Source organism: Agelaius phoeniceus, chromosome 6 (genome assembly GCF_051311805.1).
Source record: "Agelaius phoeniceus isolate bAgePho1 chromosome 6, bAgePho1.hap1, whole genome shotgun sequence".
NCBI lineage: Eukaryota > Metazoa > Chordata > Aves > Passeriformes > Icteridae > Agelaius > Agelaius phoeniceus.
In genome coordinates, this window is record NC_135270.1 from 13528384 (window position 1) to 13554171 (window position 25788).

Here is a 25788-nt window from a genome sequence, read left to right on the forward strand (position 1 = left end):
ATGTAAAAGAGTACAGGACTGAAAAGTAAAGCTAAAATTATCCTCTCATTTAAATGAACTACTTATTAAAAATCTAAGGAGAAAACTATCAGTTTCTCTGGGTCTGCATTGAAGGTGCTTGAGACAGTAGTTCATGTTCAGATTCAGGTGTTGATTATTTCTTATCAGTAAAACAGTCTCACTACTGTGAGTTGGGCAGCTTTTCATTAGCACAGCAGAAAATGGCTAACAATCTCTTGTTACAAGGTCTTTTAAGACTAAACTACTTAATTAAGAACTGACACCTGGATTATTTTCCCTTTTAACCCAATAACTGATCCCAAAGAGCCCACAATGGGGGCTTTTTTGCCCTTACAAAATGCCACCCAAACCCATGAAGAAGAAGGAAGAAGCATGAAGCAAAAACCCAGGACAACACCCTGTGCCCTCCATCTTGCTTCTATCCACAGCATACTAAAAACCCCAAAACCTAAATTTCTCAGCAACACTACTCTCTATAATCTATTTCACAATTTGTGGATTCCAGTCTATCTTGAAGTCTAGGAAACTTTCTCCATGAATGAGAGCCAAAGTCAGTGCTCCCCTGGGGGTCAGGACACACCAGAGCAGACAGAGAAATATTCCTGGTAGCCTGGGTTTCCACAGAAAATAATATTTTTTTCCCCTTAAATGTCACAGTTGGCAACCTGGTAACCAGGATGACTTTGGAACAATTAATACACAAGTTCAGTGCCCAGTAGTGTCCAAACTGAACGTAAGGAATGATTAGGAAAGAGAAACAAAGCATTGCTGTGCCCTTGTATAAATCCATGCTGCATCTGACACCGTTGAACATTGGCCGTGACTCGTTTCCCCCCTTGAAATGATGTGGCACTGGGAAAAGTAGAAAGAAGGATTCAAATTATGGAATAGCTTCATGTAAAGGATAACAGTAAGGAGTAGAAGTTCTCAGTGTAAATAGCAGGAAAGGCTTTGAACTCTTTCCAAATCACAGCTGGCACAGAGATGCTGAATAGATTCAATGCCTCTCTGTCCTGCAGGGCTGGTACAGGGTGCCATTAAAAGCAGACCCCATTACTTCTGGGTCTTGTCATACCCATGCTGTGGAAACCTCTGCACCTGAACACACCACAGGCTTTTGGTCATGTATTGAGAGATTGACATTGGAGATACTGGACAGATTCACAGACTAAACAACTGTCCGAGCTACCAACGCTGCTGCTGCAATGCTTGAGCTCAGTGCAGCAGTGAAAGCATAGCTAACCTAAACCATGCATATACAGTCTCAAGAGAAACTAATGAGCCTGTTTTATTCTATGCTGTGTTTCCAGCAGGGTTATAAACAGCATCTGACATCTGAGCGATGACAGGCATTGCTCTGCAGAGATTAATGTACAGCAACTGAAAGGCAAGGCCATTATGCCTCCGCTTCTGCTGATTCACGAGAGGAAACAACGTTCCTGCAAGTCCCTTTTTGGGATACCACTCACCAGCAGCCCACATTAACCCCTGTGTGCTGTGTTCCCGTAGTTAGATGGAGTATTTTGGCAAAAGATTGGCTCCTCTGAGGTCAGTGGTGACATTCTGGGAGCACTCCCAGGGGCTGCATGTTGTGCTGCTTAGGCACAGCAGACTGCCAAAGGAGGAGGAAGAAAATTGCTGTGCCAGAGTAAGAGACAAACTGAATGAAGGCAGTGCCTCCATCCCCTTGGAGAAGGGGAAGGAGAGATCCCAGAGCCACTCCTGTCAGATGGACAAGTGGTTGCCCACAAATAGCAGCGCTGTCATAATGCGCTCAGGACCGAGCATTTTGACTAAGTTATTTTGAGAACTGTCTTACTGCCTTGACAATGTGAGCAGTCCATATTTGGATTTAATACAGGTAAGAGATTTGCTTCATTAACAGATATATGTTAACAAGACTACTTAATTAATTGGAAGCCTTAGTGTATGACATATGTAGTATTTGATAACATTTTCATCAAGTAGGTTAAGGCTAAAAATAAAAAATTGACAGCACCTATAAATGTACATACTTGTCTTTAGAATAATTTAAAGACAATCATAGAAGTCCTTACAAAGAAAAAAACCTATCATTTTGTATTAACACTGTTAATAGGAAAAAATAACCTCTCTATATAAATTATACTAGATTTCTTTCCTATTCTTTTGCTGGCACATTAGTAGAGATGCAGACATTTCAGTCTCTATGACAAACTTGCCTTCATGTTGCCAAAGGCTTTTTTTGCCATTTTTAAAGTACTGACCAATTTAAATCACAGGAATACTTTGTCACAAAAGATGTTATTTTGTCATAAAATGTGTTACGCACGTTTCAAAGTCCACTCCTTACTTTTTTTAATCCCTAGCTTTTGTGGACTGACGTCAGTTGACCTTTTCAGGACAGGCCTACAGGGCAACTAACCTTGCTTGATCATCAAAGCTGGCTAGGAAAGACCAGGCAATGCTGAAAGCAGGCTTAAATAATCCCTGTGGAAAGAGAGCTGCAGGAAAGAGTCTGGCTCTTTCTGTCCAGTTCTGGAACAAACAAGGGCACAAGGTTCAACACAGCAGAGCTGTTGTAGCATATCCTGGTCATGGAAATAGTTTTTATTTGTAGGTTCTTGTTTGAATGGGGACCAACAATATATTTAGAAATGAATTTAGATGGGCATTATTGCTGGTTATTTCTTGGACCTGAAATTTATTTCTTCACTCTGAGTGAGGAAGAGTTTCTGTATAATATGCTTTTATTTTACAAGAAAAATATATTTTGAGCTGTAAATTGCTTGCTAGCCTAGAAGTTATGATTTAAACAGCACACATAGAATTGCCTGAGTCATCAAAATACAACTGAAGAATGATTATCATAATTTATGGAGCATTATGAAAGTATTGTTGCAGTTATCAGAAAGTCTGCTAAGCTTCTCATTTCAATGCAAAAGAATGGCAGTTACTAAGTTTCTGTGGATAAAAGATCCATTTCGGTGGGCATATAGCTGCATAAGCTCTTTCAAATATATTAACTGCTCTCTTGATTCATATTGTTGGAACTATTTTTAAGTATACCTGAATCAAAACCAAAGCATCATCAAACCTTCAGCAGTGGATATATAACATTTTGAGACAGAATGGTGAACAGATTCACTAATAAACACTATCTCAGTTAGGTTCAAAATTTCTCCCTATGAAAGAATCATCACAGATAGGAAATAACAACGTGGCACAGAAATGAAGCCATGAGACCACTAATGGATCCCATTTCCTTACCACCAACATTGTTGTCATATTAAATTAATGAGTAGACAAAGTATTACCTTCTTACTTATGCATTTATATGCCATAAATATTTTACAATGAGTGCTTGTATGTAGATCACACAATAAAATGTTCACAATATTTTTGCCGCATCTACTGGTGCCAAAAATTTCTGCTTGAAAAATGGAAAGACATTTACATACAGAAACAAATTTTCTGGAGGATATTAAACTAAAATTAAAAAAAAAAAATAGAGAGAAAATGCCCTAGGACTGACCTGCCATGGCAAAGCATTAAGGATTGATGTGACACTTCTCTTTACAGGCATTTTCAAGTTCTGTGGGAGAGATAAACATTGTAATTGTTACTGTTTAGGCAATGGTTCTGGTATTTGTAGACCACATCTTTTGAAAAGCAACTCAGCCTATTCTTACTGTGGATTGAGTTTTTGATTAGGAAAGACATCAATAGAGAATTAATATGCAGGAAAAAATAGATGTTTGAGTAGGCTTCAGTCTTAAAAATCCTGCTGTCATCAGCCAGGGTTTTTTTTCTTACTTTTGCCAAGCCCCTAATTTTGCTACATGGATTTTAACAGCTTTGCTGTCATGCATGTCCCAGTTTTCATAGAACAAATTTTGTTTGGCACTGTCATCCTTATTGCAATTATTCCTAAACTAACAACAATGCAAGCAGAAACTTAAGCCTGTCCTGACAAATGTGAGAGAGCTTCTGGCACTGCTGTGTCCATTGTCTGCAATAATTCGGACAGATCACGGAGCTCAGACACTGCATCACACATGCTTAAATTATGAAAAAATTCCATTGATGTAAGGATAATTCTAAATCCAGAGTATTTGGCACAACCCTTGGCTTCTATGCCTGGTCCCTGGAAGGATTCAGTGATGGGCCAAAAGGGCTTTAAATTAATTCCAGACCACCTTGATGTAACCCTGCCTTGAGTGAATATCTAAAGAGCTCTGCATTTGTTATTAACATATCAGCACAGAGTCACACATCTGCATGTCTGGTTTTAATTTTAGGAAGTATGTATCAAATAAATTAGTAACTACAGATGTCTCATTCACAACAGATTCCACAGCACGAAAATATTTTTTTTTAAGCTGTGTTTATCACATCATTAAGCAAATGGGAATAATGATTATTCAGATAAAAGTTGTTACCAAATGAAAGGTTCCACACTTGGAGCACAGAAAATAAAAAAAAAAAAAAAAAGAAAAACTGTGAAATCAGAAGACTATTCCTGTACTTACATAGACCCCTTCAACTGTTTTCTAATACTCAATAAGCACAGGAAGATATTTTCCAGGTTGAAAATGGAATGCATGCCTTAGGATTTTGAAGGGACCTGTGATAGAGGCTATCAATTTTTTGTTATGCAATTCAAAATGCATTACATCAATACAATTACCAGAAAGCCCTGGACACCTTCTTGCCTCACAGCAAGCAGTAAATATGAATGGATTTGTATTTCTTTCTGTATTGCAGAAAATCACATGAGTGAAAGTTACAAAATAATCTCTTTTCAAACAGTATGCTCCTTTTATCAAATTCTGTATTCTCACTATTACCTGTACACAACACTCAGCACATTATTTAGGTTAGTTTCAGACAAAAATACTCTTTTTGCCTCTAAAGCTAAACATTAAGTTAATTTGTTTAGGATCTTATCCAAAAAATCTCTTACTTCACATTACATTGTGTATTCCCTGGTGCTGCTTCCCTATCAATAATAACCAAGCTTCACTTGTGTATGTAGCTTGCTCTTTCATATTGTAGCTTTCTTCTAAAGTGACATCAGTATATATTTCTAAAATGAAAATCAGACTCAATGATTTCTTCAGAATATATTCAACCTGGATTTTAAAATCCAGTTTCTGGGTTACACTCTTGAGAGCATTACCAGTGGGTTTTTACTGGTAATGCTCTCGAGAGTGTAACCCAGAAACCCACACTTTTACTTAGATCTTGAACATGTAGTTGGTACTGCCAAATTTAAAACAAATGAGGAAAGCATATAAAATATATTGTATTTCTGCTTTTATTTAAAGCTAACAGTTACATGATTAAATTTCCAAATTCCATATCATAATATCTGCCTAGTGAGTTTAAAGGATTAATCTGGATACTGAGTATCACCCTCCAGCTACATATTTGTGAATGGTCTTCTGGGTTTTGGCCTAAATCTGATTAGCCACAAAGAAGGAAAGAAATTGAAAAATAGGTCAGGAATTGACACTATAACAACTTCATTATGCACATTCATATTTTTACCAAGTTTTTAGTAACATAGCATTGTACAAGTGCAGTATACCAGTAAAACAACAGCAGTGCTTCATGCTTGGGAGGGGTTTAACTCTCCTTTAGCAGACTTTTGAGCTGGTTAGAAACTGACCAACTTTCTCTGATTTCTAGCCAGGGGTGAACTCATACACTCACTTCTGCAAAGTGAAGCAAATGTGAATTTCAGAGAATGTTTCTCAGCTCATGAAAGGCCATTTCTCAATCTGCACTGCTACATAAGCATTATCACCATTTTAAGGTATTTTCTTAAAATAGTTGATAACTTTTTAAACATATATCTATCTTTGTATATGTTCTTTTATACCTTTTCTTTATCAATTAATACTCTAAGATTAGGCTGGGTTATGAAGGATTTGTGATGAGCATTCACAAGTACTTCAGAGTTCAACTGACATTTCTCCACTCCAAATTGTTGAGAAGCAGAAGAAACAACTATGATACTCAAAACCTACTTGAAAACTAGCAGATAAAGGAGAAAAATAAACTAGCAAACCTTTCAAGATACAATTACTATTGCAGCAACAAAACCAAGGAGGGTACTAGTCTGGAAGTGCAGTGCTAAAAGGGCAGTCAAATAGATTGAGCTGCTAGAACTTAGAAATAGAGCAGAATTCCTGACAAAGACAAGAAAGAAGTCTTTCCTGTGTGTCACATAGAAAATTAAGCTTACTTGGCCAAATACATTTGGCTTTTACTTGTTCTTCTATTAATTATGGTATTTCTCTGAAGAGAAAAAAAAATCACTCCAGGCTGTAAAAAAAAAAAGGGGGACATGAATGCATTTGTGTCCTTTAACAATTGATTACAAAAGAGCCTGGAAGCCACTCTGGAGTAAAAAGACTGGCATTTCCTATTCACATCCATGGAAAGAGCAGTTCTTGGTTAACCACATTCCTTGTAGAAAAGTCTCAAGAACATTGGCATGGACTTCCTGCATGTGATATGGATGCTTGACTGACATAATCTGTTTCCCAGCTCATTCAAGAACCCAGACAGCTTGCTAGCAAATGTGTCTGATACATGATATATTTACTTCTGGAGAGGACAGCATACCTCCTTCCCATCTCAAGTCTCTCAGACACAACTTCTAGCCAAGGAAGTAAGAGTCTGCTACAAAGACCTGGGAGAATGTGTAGGGAGATGAACATTCAAAAAATAAAGTTCCTCAGACTCATCCATGAAAAAGTCTATACTTTAAGAAAAGACAAAACTTGACTAAACAACCAGTAGAGGAGTAAGTAATTTCCTATCACTACTGCTTACTTCTGATATGATATTCCAGCTCAACCCCCTTCGGAAAGGATGCTCAGGAATCCCTTTTTTCATAATGGCTTTATTCTTCCTGGAAAAACAGAAGCCAAGAAAATTCTCTAAGAAATAAGGGAGCCATGAAAGCCCAGACTGCTGTCCCTGCTGTGTCAAGTGAGGCTTGCAGGATTGTTCTAGATGATATATGACCCTCAATAATTGGAGTGTCAAACTTCTGGCAAAAATCTTTAGGCAGTAATCTGATAAAGGTCACCAGATGGTCAAAGATCACGTGGATATAGTTTGAGAAGCACACAAGGTAGTTCCAAATGTGGAACTGAAATGAGGCTGAAGAGTCCAGTCTTTTATGGAGCACAAGTAACTCCTGAGTTTTTAGGGAAGCAGCCTTGAAAAGTACTTCTGATGTCAGGAGGGGAGCTAAAGATGTTGATCACAGGGAGATCTTTTCCTTAAACAATATGATAGCAGGCAATAGCCTGTTTTAGGGGTGTCTGGAAAACAAATAACGTGATGTTGCAGGTCTAAACGGCTTCTCCAGTTGCCACAGTGGTCATGGAGCTGACACACTAAGGTCTCATTCAGAAATCAGAGTCCCAGGTATGGGGTTTTGTGTTGTTCTTCTATTATTTCTAGAGAGTCCCATATTGTTGTTATTAGATTTCTAAAGTCCATACCTCTCTGATGTATTCTCATGGCTGCGGATCTTCACAGACTCCTTCTGCTGCATGCTGGTCTCTCTCAGGTCAGGGCTCCTCCAAGGCTCTCCCCGACCAGCTTACCCGCCCTCTTTTATCCCGGTCATCTTCATCAGTTACAGCTGCAGCCCAATTAAGGACATCGCAGCTGCAGCCCATCAAGGGCAACCGGGACCTCTGGGGCAAAGCCTCTATACACATATTCAAATACATTTCTTCTACTATATTTCCCCCTTTGCTTTTACTTAAGTTAACAGTTATACAGATGTTCAATTACAATACATACATTTCTCCATGACTCACAGGTCATGCACAACACCCACATTCTCCCATGACTCACAGGTCATGTACAACACCCACATAGCTCCTTGCTCAAAGGCCATACTCTTTCACAGCTCCTTGACCCAAAGGCTATGTTCTGTCGCAGCTCTTGGCTGCCACAGCTCTCGGCTGTCTTATGCTCTGCTAACTATCACGTCGGGGTCCCCAATTGTTGTTCTTCTATTATTTCTAGAGTCCCATATTGTTGTTATTAGATTTCCAAAGTCCATACCTCTCTGATGTATTCTCATGGCTGCAGATCTTCACAGACTCCTTTTGCTGCATGCTGTTCTCTCTCAGGTCAGGGCTCCTCCAAGGCTCTCCCTGACTGGCTTACCCGCCCTCTTTTATCCCGGTCATCTTCATCAGTTACAGCTGCAGCCCAATTAAGGACATCACAGCTGCAGCCCATCGAGGGCAACCGGGACCTCTGGGGCAAAGCCTCTATACACATATTCAAATACATTTCCTCTACTATAGTTTTGTCTTTGGAATGCTGCTCTTTCCCAAATCTCATTGAAACAATGGTCAGAAGCAATTCTCTAGTTGTGTTGGTGAGATAATAAGGTACTTTGATATTTGGTCCTGAAGAACTCCAAAACCTAATTAACAAATGCTCCTAACAATAGTGCTAATGATCTCAGTGGGTATAAAGAGAAAGTTGCCAAGGAATATTGGCTATTAGTGTAAAGGGAATGATCATCTGAGATTAGGAAACAATTGCTAAGATCAATTTAGGAAACAATTGCTAAGATTGCACCTCTCAGGACCCTCTACCCAAAAAACGTAGACTAAAAAATCCAGCAGCAGCCAAAACCCTCTTAGCTGTAAGAAAACAGAAAAAGTTTCCAGTTGGGAGCCAGCATTACACAATGTATGAAATAACAAATCATTTTGATTCAGTAGGCATTTCAACTCAATTAGTAGAAATAGGTTTGTGCTTATTGTCCCATTGTCATTATGCAGGGGGGCTGATACTTGTGCCCTCCCCTGCTGTTGTTACTACATTACAAAGCTCCTATTGTCATTACATTGCAAGGGTTCCATTCTGCTAGAGTTTCATACCTCCTTGATGTTCCCCATAGGCAGCTCCTCCAGGCACTGCCTCTTCCTTCTTCTCACAATAACCAACTGACTGCAGTCCCCCCTCAACTAACCAATCCACTCTTTTATAACACTCTTCTTATTGGCTACAGCTGCAGCCTGTTGAAGTCAGGCCTGTTCCCAATCTCTAATAATTGGCTCTGCTGCAACTCCTTAAGGGGTAAGATTACTTTCTATACTATCTTTATTTTCTTATATTGTATCCCCCTACACCCTGCTGCCCTTAGTAAGATTATCTGGCCTGGAGCACTGGTACAGATAAGGCTCTCAGGGTGAACAGAAACAGATCAGCTGATAAAGAGTATGGAACCTTTGCTTTATTCAAACAAAGTATCTTTAGCTTACTCCTAATCACCAAGAAAGCTTTTTAAGAAGTGAGCCCTTCAAGTCCTATAGCCTGAGCTCTTCAAGTCTTGTAGCCTGTCCTATTGAAAAATGAAGTGAAAAGCAGAAGGGGAAAAAAGGTGGGGAAGGAAGAAAAAGAGATAGGAGGTTTCTAATTAGAAGAAAGAGCTTTTGACTCTTGGAACATTTTGTTTCTATTCCATATCTAAAAATTTTACATTTGCATTTGTGCACTATTCCTGGTGATTAAGCAATTAAAAATTCATGGGAAGTACCCCATTCTACTGGTTTAGGTTCACCTAAGTTAAACTTCTGCAGGTCATTTTGTCACTTGATACAAACTTTTCAAGTAACTTTAAAACTTGGCCTGACTTCACAAACATCTTCTAAACCATCATGTCCATTTATAAAAGTAGTTTATCTGTGTTTCAGGTTAAATCAAACTTAAACAAATGTGCTTGTGGATATTGCTGTGGCAAGTGGAACTTATACCACATAACAATCAATTATATACTCATTTCACTTACATCCCAGGTCAATATATTCCTGTGTATACTATAAAAAAAAGGCTTTTAGCTAGACCTCTCAGAAGTGTGTTTATAGATAATTATTGTCCAAAGCCTGAGTATAAGATTTATATATATTAAAGCTGTATCCTGCCTATCCTCTCTAAGGCCTGTTTTGCTAGGCAGTAAAGAATTAGGCCTCTCAACTGAAAAGCTGAAAATTACCTAGTTATTTTCATTTACATGCCAGATTATTATATTTTACAGCAATTCAAGGTTTTTCTGTTCAGATATATGCTAATTTCAGCATCAGATTTGGTACAGACCTGTTTGTGGAGAAGACCTGATTAGGGAGGGTAACTGGGTAGGATACATCTCAGGATTTCAATTAACACCACAACTGTCTCATGTACCTTTTAACAACTAAATTATTGAGTCTTGAAAAATATCTTTCTTCTTCTAATATATCAGAAAGCATTGAAAATTTTACTAAACTTTTCCTTAAAACTAGAATGCTGTTGTCCTTTTCCCCTCCAATCCTTTCAGAACTCACATAAAAAAATTACATCCATCATGGGAAGGGGACATGGCAATAAATAAAAGCAAAACTTAATTTGTGTGTAGCTGATGTATTCCTCACTTTCAGCATTAAAGAAAGCAAATATGCCAAGTATGTAATATTTTAATGATCAGGACTACTTAAACAACTTCACAGTAAGAAATCAAGGCCAAAACTGAAGATCATAAAATTTTGTTTAGACCCGAACATTAACAGTACCACCTGACAAGTAATGATCATTTTTTAATACAAAAGTGCTTCAGAATTAACAGCAGCAATTTGAATATATGATGTAAAGAACTTCAGCTAAAGTGTGTCACTCAGCTGCTTTGGTATCTGGGTAACCTCCTGGTACATAGCTTTTTTTGTAATTTTCAGACATCAAATAATGAAAGTAGTATGTAGTATTTTAAATCTCAAAGATTGCATACATTTAGGAGACCTACATTCAGGAAACTGCTATTTTGCAATAAGCCCTACAATAATTAAGTACTAAATACCAAAGTGGCCCAGAATCACAAACTTTCAGACTGTTACCAAGCACACACTGGTACTAGGCATTAATTATTATGAATTTTAGTCTTTGTAATTAGCAGCAGTCACAGAGAAACAGATTACAAACCAGCAACTTTTACAAATCAGTAAGTAAACAATAATAAAGGGTAATACAGGTTCGTATTCACTTCATTTACTAATTGTAAATTGTTTGCTCACTATGCTTTTCTCTCTAGCAATATATTGGCATAATACAGTATTCATGTTTAATAAACATTCTAATTGTAGTAAATAAAACATTTTTAATGCAGCAGTAAAAAATACTCAAATAAATATAGCAGTGTAGTTTGTTGTAGGTCAGTGCTAGTGAATGCTGTAGCAGTGAAATTTACTATGTGATATCTATTGCTCTGGAAAAAATATTTGAATGTTGACTAAATAAAAACATCTGTAACTCATTTTATGGTCAGTGTTACACTAGTAGTTATAAGAAAATAAGATATATGTGTTTCATATGACTTGCAATCGATATAGTATTTTTTCCAAATGTAAATAAAATTCCGTCAAGTTTGAAGTAGACAGATTTTCAGGTTACAAAAAACCCTTGAGACAGTTTTTTCCATGCTTTCATAAAATTTTACATAGTCACAGAATCCTTTAGATTGGAAAGGACCTTGAAGTCCAGCCTTTGACTTATCACCACTGTGTCCAGCAGACCATGGTCCCCTCCAGGGACAGTGACTCCACCATCTCCCTGGACAGCCCATTGCAATGTTTGACAACCTTTTCAGTGAAGAAATGTTTCCAAATTCAGGTCCAGCCTGAACCTCCCCTAGCACAGTTTAAGACTGTGTCCTCTCATCCTGTCACTGGTTGCCTGGGAGAAGAGGCTGACCCCACCTGGCTACAACCTCCTTTCAGGGAGTTGTAGAGAGCGATTAGATGACATACAATTAAACAATCACAACAGGAAACATTATGGAATGGCATAAATGATATTGCAAGTGCATGACAAATAGGAACTCAGTTAATGATGTAAACTGAAACACAGTTCTTGGCTTGTACAGTGTTTGAGTTTCTTATGTTAAGCATCAGTCATTGCTGGCTCGTTACTACTAATTGAGCATAAGTGCAAAGATATCATAATGTCAACGTCTGGATTTCCCTAATCAGCTCTGCTAAAAACCTATTGCTGTGTCCAGTTTGTTTCCTTTCAAGGTCCTTTCCTCAAAGTTTGTTGTAAATTCAAATGCAAAAAAACTCCAAAGCAATGGAAGAAATGTGCTGCTTCTGCTATTGCAGGTCAATTGTTATCCTTTCATTGCAAGGTCCAGCAGGTGCACATGGCTGATTGCTTCTACACCATTACTTTGTATACCAGCATGCTGGGCTCATTTTAGCTATAAATAAGCACATAACATTTAATCAACAGAAGTTAATAACTTGCATTATCTAGATTTAGAATTATAAAATTTCCATAGCATACCCTTATTTTTACTTAGGTAGTCAATTCAGACATTCTGTTAACAATTTTCTAAAAGATCCTACTTATTAAAAATATCAACTAACAAAAATACACATCTTGGAAATATTTGAAAACATTTCCACATTTAACTCTTCCTCCTCTTACTGTAACATCATGCATTAGGATGATAAGCACTAGTTTTGAGTACAAAAATAGCTGAGTTAAATGATCCAGTCATTTATGTGTTACTTGATCTTGTGACACTGCTCTACCTCTATTTGTTTGCCTTTGACAACTAAATACATCTGGATTATTTATAAATATTGAGAGTTGTATCATTGTGCTGTACAGAGGCGACAAAAGCAGCAACCCCATCAGAATTACAAAAAACATTTCACTTCACTCAGTGTGCAGCTTCTTATGTGGTAAATTCTGAGTTGTCTCAATAGTTACTGCTTTCAATAAACTGTGGTTCACAGAATTGGAAAGGGCCCACAAGGATCAAAGTCCAGCTCCTGGCCCTGCAGAGGACACCCCAGAGTCACACCTTGTGCTTGAGAGCATTGTCCAAAAGCTTCTTGAGCTCTGCCAGGCTGGTGCTGTGAGCCCTGCCCTGGGGGGTGTTCCAGTGCCCAAACACCCTCTGGGTGAGGAACCTTTTCCAGATATCCCCTGGCACAACTTCATGAAGAAATGGCCAACAGGACTTTCAGCTAAGATGCTAAGAGCAGGCTGATGAATTCCTGCAATTTTACACAGTATTGATTACAAATGCTAAGCAATCCTGTTGTATTGTATGAGGAACAAAAGTGACTTTTAGCTACAAAAGTAGACTTAAATAGGAAAAATTACTGAGCCAAGTTGTTTGAAACTGGAACGCTTTCACTGCCTGTGATGGCTTCCTGAACAACACAGAAGGCTTAGGTTATGTGTGATCAGCAACTTGGCCTTAACAAGTAATAAAAATAAAATTAACTAAGAAATGCAGGTGCTTAGGTTTTAGAGGACAGACATAAACCACATAAATTTATCAATTTTAAACCAGACAATTTCTGTCTCCTACCACAATTTATTCCTGTCTGCTTTTTTACTCAGATGAATTCCTTCTGTGATTAGAATGACAAAATACTTCCACATTAATGAGCTAATTAGCTTAATTGCATAATTTTGCTGTATTTTTAATCTCATGTGGCATCTCTAGCAGATATAATTACTAAGTCACAATTACAGGATTCTGTTACATTTTTTCCTTCTATGGAACATGTTTTTGTTCTGGAGATTTGCTTGCATAAACTGTCTTGTTAGTCCTTTGTTGCTTTGAATGCTAAAAATTAAAATTAATCTCCAAACAATAGAGAAGACCAGAAAGCTTAAAAGTCCAGATTTTTTTTATTCAAGAGGTAAGATACTGTACATATCCCCACTATTTGTCAGACATCTGCAGCCTGATACTTCAAGCTGAAGGTTCCAGTTTTATTGAACTGTTAACAAAACCATTAGTAACTCTGTTGATGCTGTTTTCTTCAAGGTTCCAGTACTTACCATAAGAAAGCATTAAAGTCTGATGATTTTCTAAATACATTAAGGTCTATAAGATTTTCATGCCCAAAACTGAATGGAATAATACAGCCAAGCAAAACAGTTGAGATTATGTTCAAGCATGTGCTGAAACAGGCCAGACCCTGAAGAGGTACAATTCAGCAAATTTCTTTACTGGGTTATTTTATGCCTGCTGACAGTATAATGCAATTTTAGCAATTTAACAGAATTTAAAAGAATGTTAATTAACAAGGACCTGTCTTACTGATTTAAGGTCAATAAAATGGGTATCTGAAAGACCTGGAAATGAGGGAAGCTGACTGAAATACTCAACTCATTTTTTTCTCCCCTCTCCCTCCCAATAAATGACCTGATTCAGACTGATTTTGATCTTTCTCAGAATATATTTATGCATCTGATGCTTATTCATTAAGTCAGACTTCTCTGAAAAATCAAACCAGTTCCCTAGTTAGATTTAATCTTTAACTCTATTAATAAGCAGAGTCCATAAAATGCCTCTATTTCAATTCAAGACAGAAATTTCAATTAGCAAGTTAAGAACTGAATTGACATTGAAATATTAGTATGCATTTTTAAGTTTAATGCTATTTCATTGGAAGTGCAGATTTTATAATAAAACACGATTCAGCATAAAATAAACTTTTTATAGAAATGCTGCATATGAAGAAAGTCACCTCTGTTTTATTATTAACCTCCAATTTCACTTATAATATAGAATGACAAATTGTACTTGAATAATTGGGTGAAAAAGTGAAATCTGGTAATGTTTGATGAATTCCTACATTTTTATTATTACCCCCCCAAACTATACCACTGTTCTCTAAATACGCTCATGCAAAAAAATTAGTACCAAAAATAATTACACAGTTCTCAAGTATCATAAAACCAGATCTTTGACAGCTATTTGTTGAATGTGATAGCCCATTATCTTTATTTTTGATAGGATGTGAACATCCAAATTCATGGTGCCTTGGAAAAAACAATTGCCAAAGACATCCAAGTTTATTTAAATGTGTACTTTCTGAACAACTTCTCAATATTTTTTTCATTTCTACTTTATATATAGCATAAAAATGCTGTTTTAAAAAGTTATGCAATTCCATGAAAATTTTCCATAAATTCAATATGAAGTATTAGACAATTCATTTTATTTGAAGGGACATGTAGATTATACATGGCCTAACTGGGGAAATCACATCAGCATCAATAAATTCTGTTTGTAAAACATTAAAAATATTTTTTGATGTTTTCACCCTCAAAGTGAGAGCCTGGCTATGATTGAAACATATTTCAGCTGTAGAGGTGTGCATCATTACATTCTTATCTGGGGTTGCACATGTTGGTCCATTTCCAAAGAGTCCCAGTTTGTTCAGATGAGGAGGATGATCTCTTCGATTTAAAAAAATAAAATAGTGGAAGCATCTGGATTTAGTACCAAAAGCCAACATGCTGCTGCTTTTTCTCAAAAATCTAAAAACATGGGCATAGGAAAGATTTTTGTCCTTGTAGTTTCTAAAGAGAGTTCTTGTTTAATTAACTTGATACAATATTTCTGCTTTCACCATCAGTTTGTCAAAGATCATCTCATGAATATTTTCCTTCACTAGAAATGGGAAATCTCATCTAACAATGGCCTTCCACAGCAACTCCATCTTTCCAGTGCTTTCCAGTGCATTGCCCACGCTTCTTAAAATGACAAGCACAACAACCATTAAATACACCTTATCATACGAGAAACAACTTACTTTTTATTACCCTTTTCCAGTTTTCTTTCCCATGGGCCTGTTTTTTGAGAAATTCAGCAAGAAGATGTAATTTTTAGTAACTCTGCTGCCACATGATGAAGATCACAGTGTTGTAACTTTGAAAGTGAGTGCTTTGCTTGATGTGGAATACAACTGAATCTCTTTGTCACCCTTAGACATGACAGATTGACAACACCTAATTGCAAGAATACTGACACCATGCTTAGTGAATACGCTTGCACAAGAAGTCTCTTTCACCAATATATTTTGAATTCCTCCAATAACTGCATTTTGCCACCTCCTTCAGGAGCTTGTTCCCATTATGTCTGGTGGCCTACAGACCACCACAGCTCTCTCTCAGTCTTCAGCACTGGAGATGAACCTTAGCAGCTAATACAGGCTACATTAAAGAGAGAACACGTAGCACATGTTCTGGAAAACCAGGAGATGATCCAAGCAGCTCCAGTTGCTGGCTGCAGCACGTTTCTACAGAGTAACCACAGTGATTGCCACCACATGAAAGTTGGTCAAAACTTTTGACTTACCTAAGTGCTAAGTGAGCCACACTTTCATGGGTTTTCTGGAGGCAAAATGTTTCTTTAGTTTGTTGTTTGCTTGGTTTTTCTTTTGTTTTTTTTTTGCTAACTGGTTATGTTGTAATAATGCCATTTCTCTGTTTATTCAAGCATCGATGCATAACTGATAAAAAAGTTGAGGCAGACACAATTACTGCCTATGTAATCCTGTCTTTAAATTAATTGAAAAAATTAATTTCTGAAACCCTAGTACTCAAAGAAAAGCCAATTCAAAACATGATATTTGGCTATCGAATTCCTAATGGATATGCACGAAAGAAAAGCAGCAAAAGCAGTAACTTAACTCAGAACTTGCACACAAAGTAAGTACTCTCTTCCCACCTTTTCTTTCCTATGCTCCACATCTCACCAGTAGTCAGGTAGTAGAATACTATTCCCTGAACATGGCATCAATTTACTGATTCTTTGATCATACACAAGACTTTCCACACAAATGATCCCAGATTAGGATGAGAAAGCCAAAAGGGAGTCTCTAGAAAGCACTGATGTGTCTTATCATTTCCTGGAGTATTACTATGTGAAAGTTTTCAAATTAGGTGCCAAATTGATAATTTCTTTCACCATGAATAAAAGGGCAAGGACTACAGTCAGGGCAGGTTTACATGCAATCAGATCTGATTGTTGTTAATTTGATGGTTAATAGTATGAAGTGCTTGAAGAGAAACTTTAAAGAGGACTTTCTAGAATTTACCTAACATTTCTGTGCTCATTCAAAAGAAAGCACAAAAAAGTTTTATAAACTGAAGAGCTGGGCAACTATGTCCAAAGTTTCTAAACAGATGGAAAAGTTGTCCACACAGCGAGAAACCGATAGGAATTGCAGCACTACATTAGGAAGGAATAATCAAATGTCTGTATTTCATGTGTCTGCAGAACATGAGAAAAAGGTGCTTTGAGGGGAAAACAAAAGCAATTCTCAACAGAGCTGATCTCTGTGCATACCAAGATTACAGGGCATTGGCAAAAAAGAAATAAAATTGGGCAGTAAAAAGAGACAGCAATTATTAAAACTAAGAAATATTCAAATGGATGGGGTAAAATTTAGACAGATTTTGGATGTGTGGGTCAAAAGCAATAGTCTGAAGAGGATGCCAGGATTACAGCCTTGAGTGATAAGAGTCATTATAATGTTATCAGTTCTATCTACTTATTCTACACTGAAACAGATAACAGACAATGCAAAAAAAAAGTTAGCATTTTGAAATCTAGACACATTTTCACTGAGAAACTAAAAAATAGAAAATGAAGATATTTGTTTGTGTACAGAGGCCATAATATCATTAGCCACTGTTACACAGGTGCAGGTATTCTATCATATGGTGCCTTAAGCATCAACCAGTTCTGGGAGAGGCAGGAGGTTCAACAGAACCAAGGGCTGGGTCCTGCACTTCTACCACAAGAATCCCCTGCAGTTCCAGGCCTCTCCATCCTTCCTGCAGGGCTCTGTGTGAGGCTCCAGATCCCTCCTGTGCCAGGGGCACTTGCTCCAGGCGGTGCAGCCACCAAGGCCTGGAGCACATCTCTGGCATTGCTGGGCAGCATCAAGCAAGGCCCCCTTCACTGAGCAGCATTGTTGTATCTGGGCCCACACTGTGCTCCAACTCCCAAGATCCCAGGGACATGAAAGAATAAGCAGCCCCTTGGCATGGCTAAAAATTTGACCAGCACTCATGGGCAAAGCCTCTTCTTCTGCCTAAAGGCAACTTAGTGACAAGTAAGTGCCAGCCTTCTCAGAGAAGGGAAGGACATGAGAGAGCAAATGCCAACAAGGATTTTAAGCTGTGCCAAGGAACATTTGGGTGGAACATTAGGAAGAACTTTTGCCCAGAGAAGGGCAAAATACATTGGAATGGGCTGCCTGGGGCAGTAGTGCAGTTCCCTTTGTGGGAGGAATCCAAGGAAAGAGTGGGTGTGGCACTCAGTGCTCTGCGGGAGCTGCCATGTTGGGGATGGGCTCAGGGATCTCACAGGGCTCTCCCGAGCCAATTGATCCTGCCATTCTGTGACACCACAGCCTCTGGGGCCAGCATGGTGGCTGGGAACTGTCCCCAGCCTGTCACTGTGCCCAAAGCACGAGCAGAAGTTGGCGCGGAGAGATGGCCAGGGTGTGTGCTCAGTGGCAGCTCAACCTACAGCAGCACCATGGCTGCCATGGCTCCCAGTGGCTTCTGAGAGTCTACGTGCTCCTGATGCTGGTCCAGCCCCTCAGCCATTCCAGCCATCCTGAGGGGGACATGGACACCTTGGGCCAGGGAGCTGCAGGCCATGGGCCCTGAGATTAACCCCTTGTGGGTCATGGCAGCAGATTCTTTGTTGGATTTAGCCCTGGAGCTGCTGCTGATGGAAATTGTCCTCAGGTTCTGCCTTGGCAGAAGGCTCTGGAGATGCTGGGGAGAGGTGAGGGAGAGGTGAGGCAGGTGGGATGGTGGCATGGGTGAGGAGGAAACAAGGCCTTGGATCAAGCTGGGGTCAGGCAAGGCATGAGAGCCCCCATGGAGGAGAAAAGCTGGGCAGCTCTGAAGCTTCCTGGCTGGACCTCTTGGGCAGCACTCAGCCCAAGGCCACAAGGCAGAGGGGGTTTCAGGCCCTGGCTGAGGAATCAGGGCCAGGGGCTGAGCCCCAGGGACACCAGGCTGAGCCGGCCAGGGCCCTTCTTCCTGCAGCCTCAGCTCAGGACAGCCCAGCCAGGCCAGAGCGTCTCCAGGGGTGTCCAAAGGCATCCCAAGAGGGCTCAGCCCCACGCTCTCTGTGTTCTGTGTCTTGCAGGAGAAGCGCCAGAGCCCCTCGGTCTCTGCAGGGCCGTGCTGCAGGCGGGAACGCGGCTGCTGCCAGGAGCTGCTGAGGCACAACCATGCCCTGATGCGGCTGTGCCTGTGCCACAGCTCTCTAGAGAGGCACAAGAGAGCAGCAAGAGGGAGCCTTTGGAAGAGGAGGAGATTGTGCTTCTCCCCTCAGCTCTGAGGTCCCCAGCTCCAGCTTGCCTCTCAGCTGGCACAGCACTGCAAGGGGATGTGTGAGCAGTGCTCAGTCCAGGTACTGGACATCCCCCAGCACAGGTTTTAGTGAAAATTCTGTTTGTTAGCCATATCTTAGTCATAGGTTCCCAGCAATGTTTTCCCTTAGAAGGTGAAGTTTTTTTAGAGTTCTAGTTGTAGGAAATTGACCCTTTTTAGGTATAAGGTTGTCCCCATGTAGATTTCTCACCTCCTAGTCTTCAATTGTTAGAATAATCCACTTGAATAAATTTCAGCTTTTCTACACCTTACTGTGTTATTTTCTTAATATTTCCTCCTTTATGAATATAAAGGTCCTTCACTGGATGAAGGAGTACCTTGCTGTTTTCTGAGAAATGCTGATATTGATGGCTTACCCATTTCTGCCAATCCAATAAGCAAAGACTACAAATCAGCTTTTCAATTTCAAAAACTACTCCTTCAAGTTTTACACATCAATTTTATTATTGGCAGTGTTCTGAAGTGATACCAAACCAGTACAGAAAACAAGGATGAAGATAATCAGCAGTTGACACCACCTGATAAACGACATTTAAATTTAGTTTAAGGTCTCTCGGTGCAAGTTTGAGTGTGTAAATGGGGACATTCACACAGAGGCACTACCAGTTAGTGTAGTTCCCAGTGAGTTTCCTTTTTATTTTTTTCTTTCACTAAATTAAGGAAAAAACAAGCATTTCTCTTTTTAGGGAGAAAAAAGACAAGGTTGGTTTTTAAGAAGGCATTTTATTCTGCCTGTATAATAACCCATTGGAGAAAATGTGAGCTTTTAGCAGAATGCCACTGTGCTGTTGCAGTTGTTCTACCACTGTGATGAATAACAGGCAGGTCTGTCAAACTTCTGTAGTTCATCCTATGTGAGGGTCATTGACCACTTATCACTGTAGGGATCACTAGGAATAATGACACTGGAAAATGTGGAGGTAGCTGGATAAATAAATACTTGCAATTTCCTTAGCCAGAAAAAAACCCCAAGCAAACCTTCAAAACAATGCTATTAAAATAGTTATCCTCTGAATTAGGAGAATTTAAATTAACTGTTTTATGACTGCTTTTGGTTCATATTCTTATGTTAAATATTGTTATTTCTATCCAAAATATTCATCATTATTATGCTTTTCTGAAGTGAGTTACAAAGTAATATATACCCATCTTCCCAAAATCTGATTTTAAGTGTTTGCAAGTTTAATCAGCAAAAGGAACTTCACATGTCTCAGGATCAACAGAAACTAACAAACACAACTTGACAACATATATTAAATTGTCAATCAAGTCAGTAAATATTTTCCACTGTAGAGATAGATACCACCAGTTTATGAATTTTGCTAGTATAGATTTAATGAAGAAAAAGTAAGTCTTTGCTGCCAAAACAGTTATGAGTTGTTCTATTCTACTGCCAGTATGCTGTGGGTATAAACACCGTATTTTCATAGTCTCATCCATGAAGAATTCCACTTTAAAATTAGGTCTGGGTTTGAGTTTGACCAAACAAATGAAAATTCTCTATTAAAATACAGTGATGGTAGCAGGGTCAGTCTTTGCAATGAAAATCTAAGATTTAACAATATTTTCCTGATCAGATCTCCAGGGCTGAGTATACATGGTTATTGTGGTGGCTTGGCCCTTGCTGGCAGCCAAACTTTCACCCAGACATTGGCTCATTCCCTCTGCTCAGGAGGAAAAGGAGAAAATAAGAAAAGCAGGAACAAGAAAGCTGCCTCGGCATAAAGACAGCGAGGCCACCGATGAATCAGACTTAACTTGGAAAATCTTATTTATCATTATTTAAAAGGAATATTTAATTATATTAGTATTTATTATTATTAGATAGTCAGAGACAGCCAACCTGACTCAAATCCCTGAGCCACCCATCTTGTTTTGGTACTGAAACTGGAGGATGATCAAAAAAAAATTACATTCCCCTGACATAAATGTCTTCAATTTTAATAAAACAATATGTTTTTCTCTATTTGTTTAAGAAATAGCTAATAAGGAAGTTATTTCCTTATTCTAAAAATTATTCTCTTAAAAGGAACAATTTAGTTAATGCTATTCTAATTTACAACAGACACTAAAGTACTCAAACCAAGTTTTCTTTATACTGAAATTCATTATTAGATTGGAAACTCCTCAAGAAAGGGTCCTGTAATGTGGTAGGATGTGTTGTTAGGCAACAGAGACATTACTAAAGACCAACTATATTCCTATTACATTTTGGAATGTATACATTTCTTCAGCACACAGATCACTAAAATTAAAGCTAATTAATTTAATGATAAATGATTTGAAAAAAGATGGGAAGGTGGTAAAGTATACTTAATATACTTTAATACAAAGTTAATACAAAGTTACTGACTGGGAGCATGTGCTTACAGCCTCACAGCACTGACTTCATAGGCAGGTGAAATTTACTGTAGATAACTGTAATGTAAACACAGAAAAAACCCCTAATCTTACCTATAAAATTATCTAGTGGATGTAGATGTTAACAATCAGAACACAGGGCCTGGGATCTATATACTTAACACTGTGAAAACAGTGTTCAATGCTCAACAGAACCACTTTCAACAATGCTTAGTTTATCTGCTGTATCACTTCCCTAGCAAAGCAAAACAAATGAGAGACAGGAATTATAAGGGAAGAAACCATTATTTGGACTGGGCTTCTGTCTTGAATACTGGGTATAGCTCCTGGTCTTCTCTGCTCCAAAAGCATATAGTGGTGCTCAAAAAAAAACCAACCAAACAAAAAACCAGTAACATGAAAAGAATCTGAAAAAATATGCCCAAACTCTTCAGCTTAGAAAATAAATGCAAGATGGAGGAAAGATATAAAATCATGAATCGAAGAGTCAAGGTGACTAGAGAGCAACTGTTCATTGTTTCTATCAAAATGAGAAGAATATCAAGACAGGTAGGAAACTTTAAAAAAACAACCATATTTCACACTTGTGTAGTCAAGTTGCATTGAGTAGGGACCTTTTCTTGTACTACTCTGCAGATGCTAAAAGCCTATGTGGACTTAAATAAAAATTAAAAAAAAAAAAAAAAAAAAAAAAAAGACTGGGCAAATTTTTGAATTAAAAACCTACCCAGAACTGTGAAGAATAAGACACCACTTCTGATTCAGAAAGTGCTGAAGCCACAGATGGTTGCATCCATGGTATTTAGGGTTCATGTGATGTCCTGTCTCTGTAGTCTTCCTTAGGCACTTCCCAGTCTCCACTGCTGCAAATATACCCAAAGGTGTTTACACCAGTGAATTATTCCTGGAATGCATTTATTTATAGCTGAATACAAGGGAATAAATAATAAAAAAAAAGAATATGCATAAAAGCAAGGTATTTCTCAGCCTTAAAAGCATTTACAAGTATACTTGATTGTGGTCCAGTTGATATCACTAACAAATACAAGAAAATGTAAGAATATAATCCCAAAGGAACTACACATTTTCCTTTTTCAAAAACATTTTAGAACCAATATGATGGCACAGAATCTTTGTTAAGTGTACCAAGTCAGGAGAGAATTTTTTTTCCCTTTGGAAAAAGAGTGAAGGGGTACTTCTAACAGAGAAAGATGTACTATGGTATTAAAATTCCACCAGATTGATCTGCCTTTTAAAAAATAAATCATTACTTATTTCCCTGCCATGTACAGGAGGGAAATTTACCATTGCAAATGACTGTATTTGCCATTGCATAGTGCATTTTCTGTCAGGAATCACACTTGATGATTTCTGTTCATGGCCAGCTTTCAGGCCCGTGTCCTGCAGCATCACTTCCTGCCACCCCACAGCTTTCACAAACCAGCTGCTACACGGGGGCTGCTCACAGCGAGGGAATTACAAGCAATGGCAGCAAATAATTCCAAGAGCTCCTTGTTTCAATAAAATAGGCAAAAAGTGCAACCACTGACTTACCCAAACTGATTTCTGAACCAGTGTAAGTAAAGCAGTACAATATTATGTGGAAACATGGCTCAAAGGACTTTTGTTCTAAGTAACAAGGTAAACATGCACAATTATAATAAATTTAGAAGTGCTTAGCAGTTACTTTTCCAGAAAAAACCAAACAGAATAAATGAGCAAAGGTATTACTCAAAATCCCATTAGCTGCCTGTTTTCCCTTACAGCAGTCTAAACACTTCCAATGATCTGTTCCAAAATTATTATTTTCATCCATTCCAAAGGTATTAGCTGTGCAAATAAACCTGGTCGTGCAATGAGGTCTAGTCTGTAACTCAGTTAACGACGGCGGGAAAAAAAAAAAAGTAGATAATTACTCGAATCCATACTTACTTCTCAGGTATTAAAAAAAAAAAAAAAGGAATAAAAGGGAAAAAGTGATGCTCCTTAGAGGGAAAACACTTCGATACTCTGCGTGTGCTTTATACCCGTACGAACAACTTTTCCGCGGCACCTCGAAGCTGGATGACAAGAATAAAGCACAAAGTCGCGCCGGTTCAGCGTTCCTGCCCCTCCACCGCTTCCTCATCGTCCCTGGCTGCGGCTGCGGCGCCGGGCGGGGGCCGGCCGAGCCCCGCACGGGGGGCCGCTGGGTACACACAGACATACAGATTTATATTTTAAAAAAGATCGCGGGAAGTGCGGCTCGCGGGGCCCGGCGGAGGAGGGAAGGCGGGCAGGGAGGGAGGCGGAGGGGAGGCAGGGGGCGGGCGAGGGGAGCTGTTCCCCGCCTCACTCCCACCCCCGCTGGCTCCGCCGCGGCCGCTGCCGCCGCTGGGCGCTGGGAGGCGGCAGCGAGTGCCCGCCGCCGGAGCCGTTTGAGGAACGCGAGCGGGCGAGCCAGACTTTTACCTTTTCTCTCTTTTTCCCGTCCTCACCCACCATGCCGCGGACGCCGCTGCCCGCGGGGGACGAGCGGCGGCTCAGCCCGGCTCCCTTCTCTTGAAGGGATGCGGGAGGCGCGGCCGGGACGCAGCTAGCGCGACCCGCGCCTCTCCGCCGTCCTCCCCCTGCCGCGTCCCCGACCACCATGAGGGAAGAGCGAGAAGCTGCGGCGGCGGCCGCCTCCCCCCCCGGGGCCGGCAGAGCCCCGCAGCACTGCCCGCAGCCGGACGGCGGCGGGGCGGCCGCCCCCGCGGCGCTGCCCGGCGGCGCGGAGAGCCTGCGGAACGGATACGTGAAGAGCTGCGCGACCCCCCTGCGGCAGGACCCCCCGAAGAGCTTCCTCTCCTTGCTGCTCTTTCCCACCGCCTCCTCCTCCCGGGCTCGGCTCGCCCTGGGCGTCCTGGCCGCCGCTGCCCTCTCGCTCCTGGCCTTTCCCGGCCGGGGCAGCGCCCGGGAGCAGCAGGACGGGAGCAGCTGGCGGAGCCCGCGGCCGCTGCACGCCTTGCTGTGCCTGACCCGCTTCCTCAGCCCCCTCTTCAGCATCGCCTGTGCCTTCTTCTTCCTCACCTGCTACCTGGTCGGCGGCCGGCGCGGGGAGCACGGCGGCGGCACGACCCGCTGGTGGCTGCTGGCGCTGCCCCTGTGCTGCTACTCGGGGGACTTCGTGGCGCTGCAGTGGCTGCTGCCCGCGGAGGGGCACGAAGAGGAGCCGCGGATGTTCCTAGGAAGGCTCCTGACGGTGCTGGTCTCGGTGGCAGCGCTGACCCTGCCGCAGAGCTCCCTGAAGTTGCGCCGGAGCCTCCTCGTCTTGGTGTTCTGCAGCCTGGTGTGGCTGGTGTCGCTGAGCAGCCTCCAGGCGCTGCCCCCAGCGCTCGGCCCGCTGCTGGCCGGCACGGTCGGGGTGGCAGGCTGCCTCCTGGCACTCTGTGCCGGGGAGCACGGCATCTTCTCGGCGCAGAGCCGAGGAGCGCACCACCAGCATCACCGCCACCCACGGCTCCCCAGCGTGGAGGAAAAAGTGCCTGTGATAAGACCCAGGAGGAGATCTAGCTGCGTGTCCCTAGGGGAAACTTCGGTCAGCTACTACGGCAGCTGCAAAATGTTTAGGAGACCCTCGTTGCCTTGCATTTCCAGAGAGCAGGTAGGTTTCTCCGAAACTTGAAGGAGAAACTTTCGGAGGAGTGAGTGAGCGCCACTCCATAGCTTTTCCTGACTGCTGTGTGTGTCTGTGCTGGATGTCTGCTCACTAACAAACTCCTGCTAGAGGAATGGAGGAGAATGTTAGTCCCTTAGTGGGTTTCTCAGCTTGGTTCTGCAGAATCGATATAACCCTTTATTTCTGCGTGGGTGATAAATCATAATAATGTATTTGCTGTAGGACAGAAGGCTCGCTCGCTTTTTTATGAATTCTCAATTATTAAACAGCCGTTCTTATTGATTAGAGCAAAACCTCAAGCCAGTCAGCTTCAGCTTTCAGTAACCGTGTTATTTAGGTTTTTTTTCCGAAGCCCCCCACCGTCTGGCAGCCTTTCCGAGAGAAAGAAACCACAGCTTTCTAAGCTGCCCGGCACTTCTGGTTCTTCCCGCTTTCTATCGACAAAACCATTACCAAGAGCTAAAGAAATAGCAGGTTTTGAGGGATATTATTTATCGAGCGTTGGCGTTGTTTGAGTGGCAGCTGTCCTT

The 25788-nt window shown here is 40.5% G+C and overlaps 1 protein-coding gene and 1 long non-coding RNA gene across 8 annotated transcripts in view; one reads left to right on the forward strand and one right to left on the reverse strand.

Annotated features, from left to right (window-relative positions):
- Positions 1 to 23: 23 nt before the first annotated feature.
- LOC129122015 (uncharacterized) lies at positions 24 to 24859 on the reverse strand. Of its 2 annotated transcripts, XR_013182715.1 has the most exons (5): positions 24670 to 24859; positions 23551 to 23806; positions 22346 to 22481; positions 3536 to 3595; positions 24 to 873 (listed from the first exon to the last, which is right to left on the reverse strand). It is a non-coding gene; the product is annotated as an uncharacterized LOC129122015 (long non-coding RNA). The 2 variants fall into 2 exon arrangements; XR_013182716.1 differs by lacking the exons at positions 24 to 873; positions 3536 to 3595 and adding an exon at positions 15034 to 15291.
- The window catches only part of PDE3B (phosphodiesterase 3B), an 82873-nt gene continuing 81083 nt past the window's right edge, over positions 23999 to 25788 (forward strand). For 2 of the 6 annotated variants that reach the window (XM_054635567.2, XM_054635568.2), the window contains exon 1: positions 23999 to 25243. In XM_054635567.2, the coding sequence (XP_054491542.2) occupies positions 24248 to 25243 (996 nt within the window). In that variant the 5' untranslated portion in view covers positions 23999 to 24247. The remainder of the gene's footprint in view (positions 25244 to 25788) is intronic. The other 4 variants (XM_054635569.2, XM_054635570.2, XM_054635571.2 and 1 more) reach the window with 3 other exon arrangements.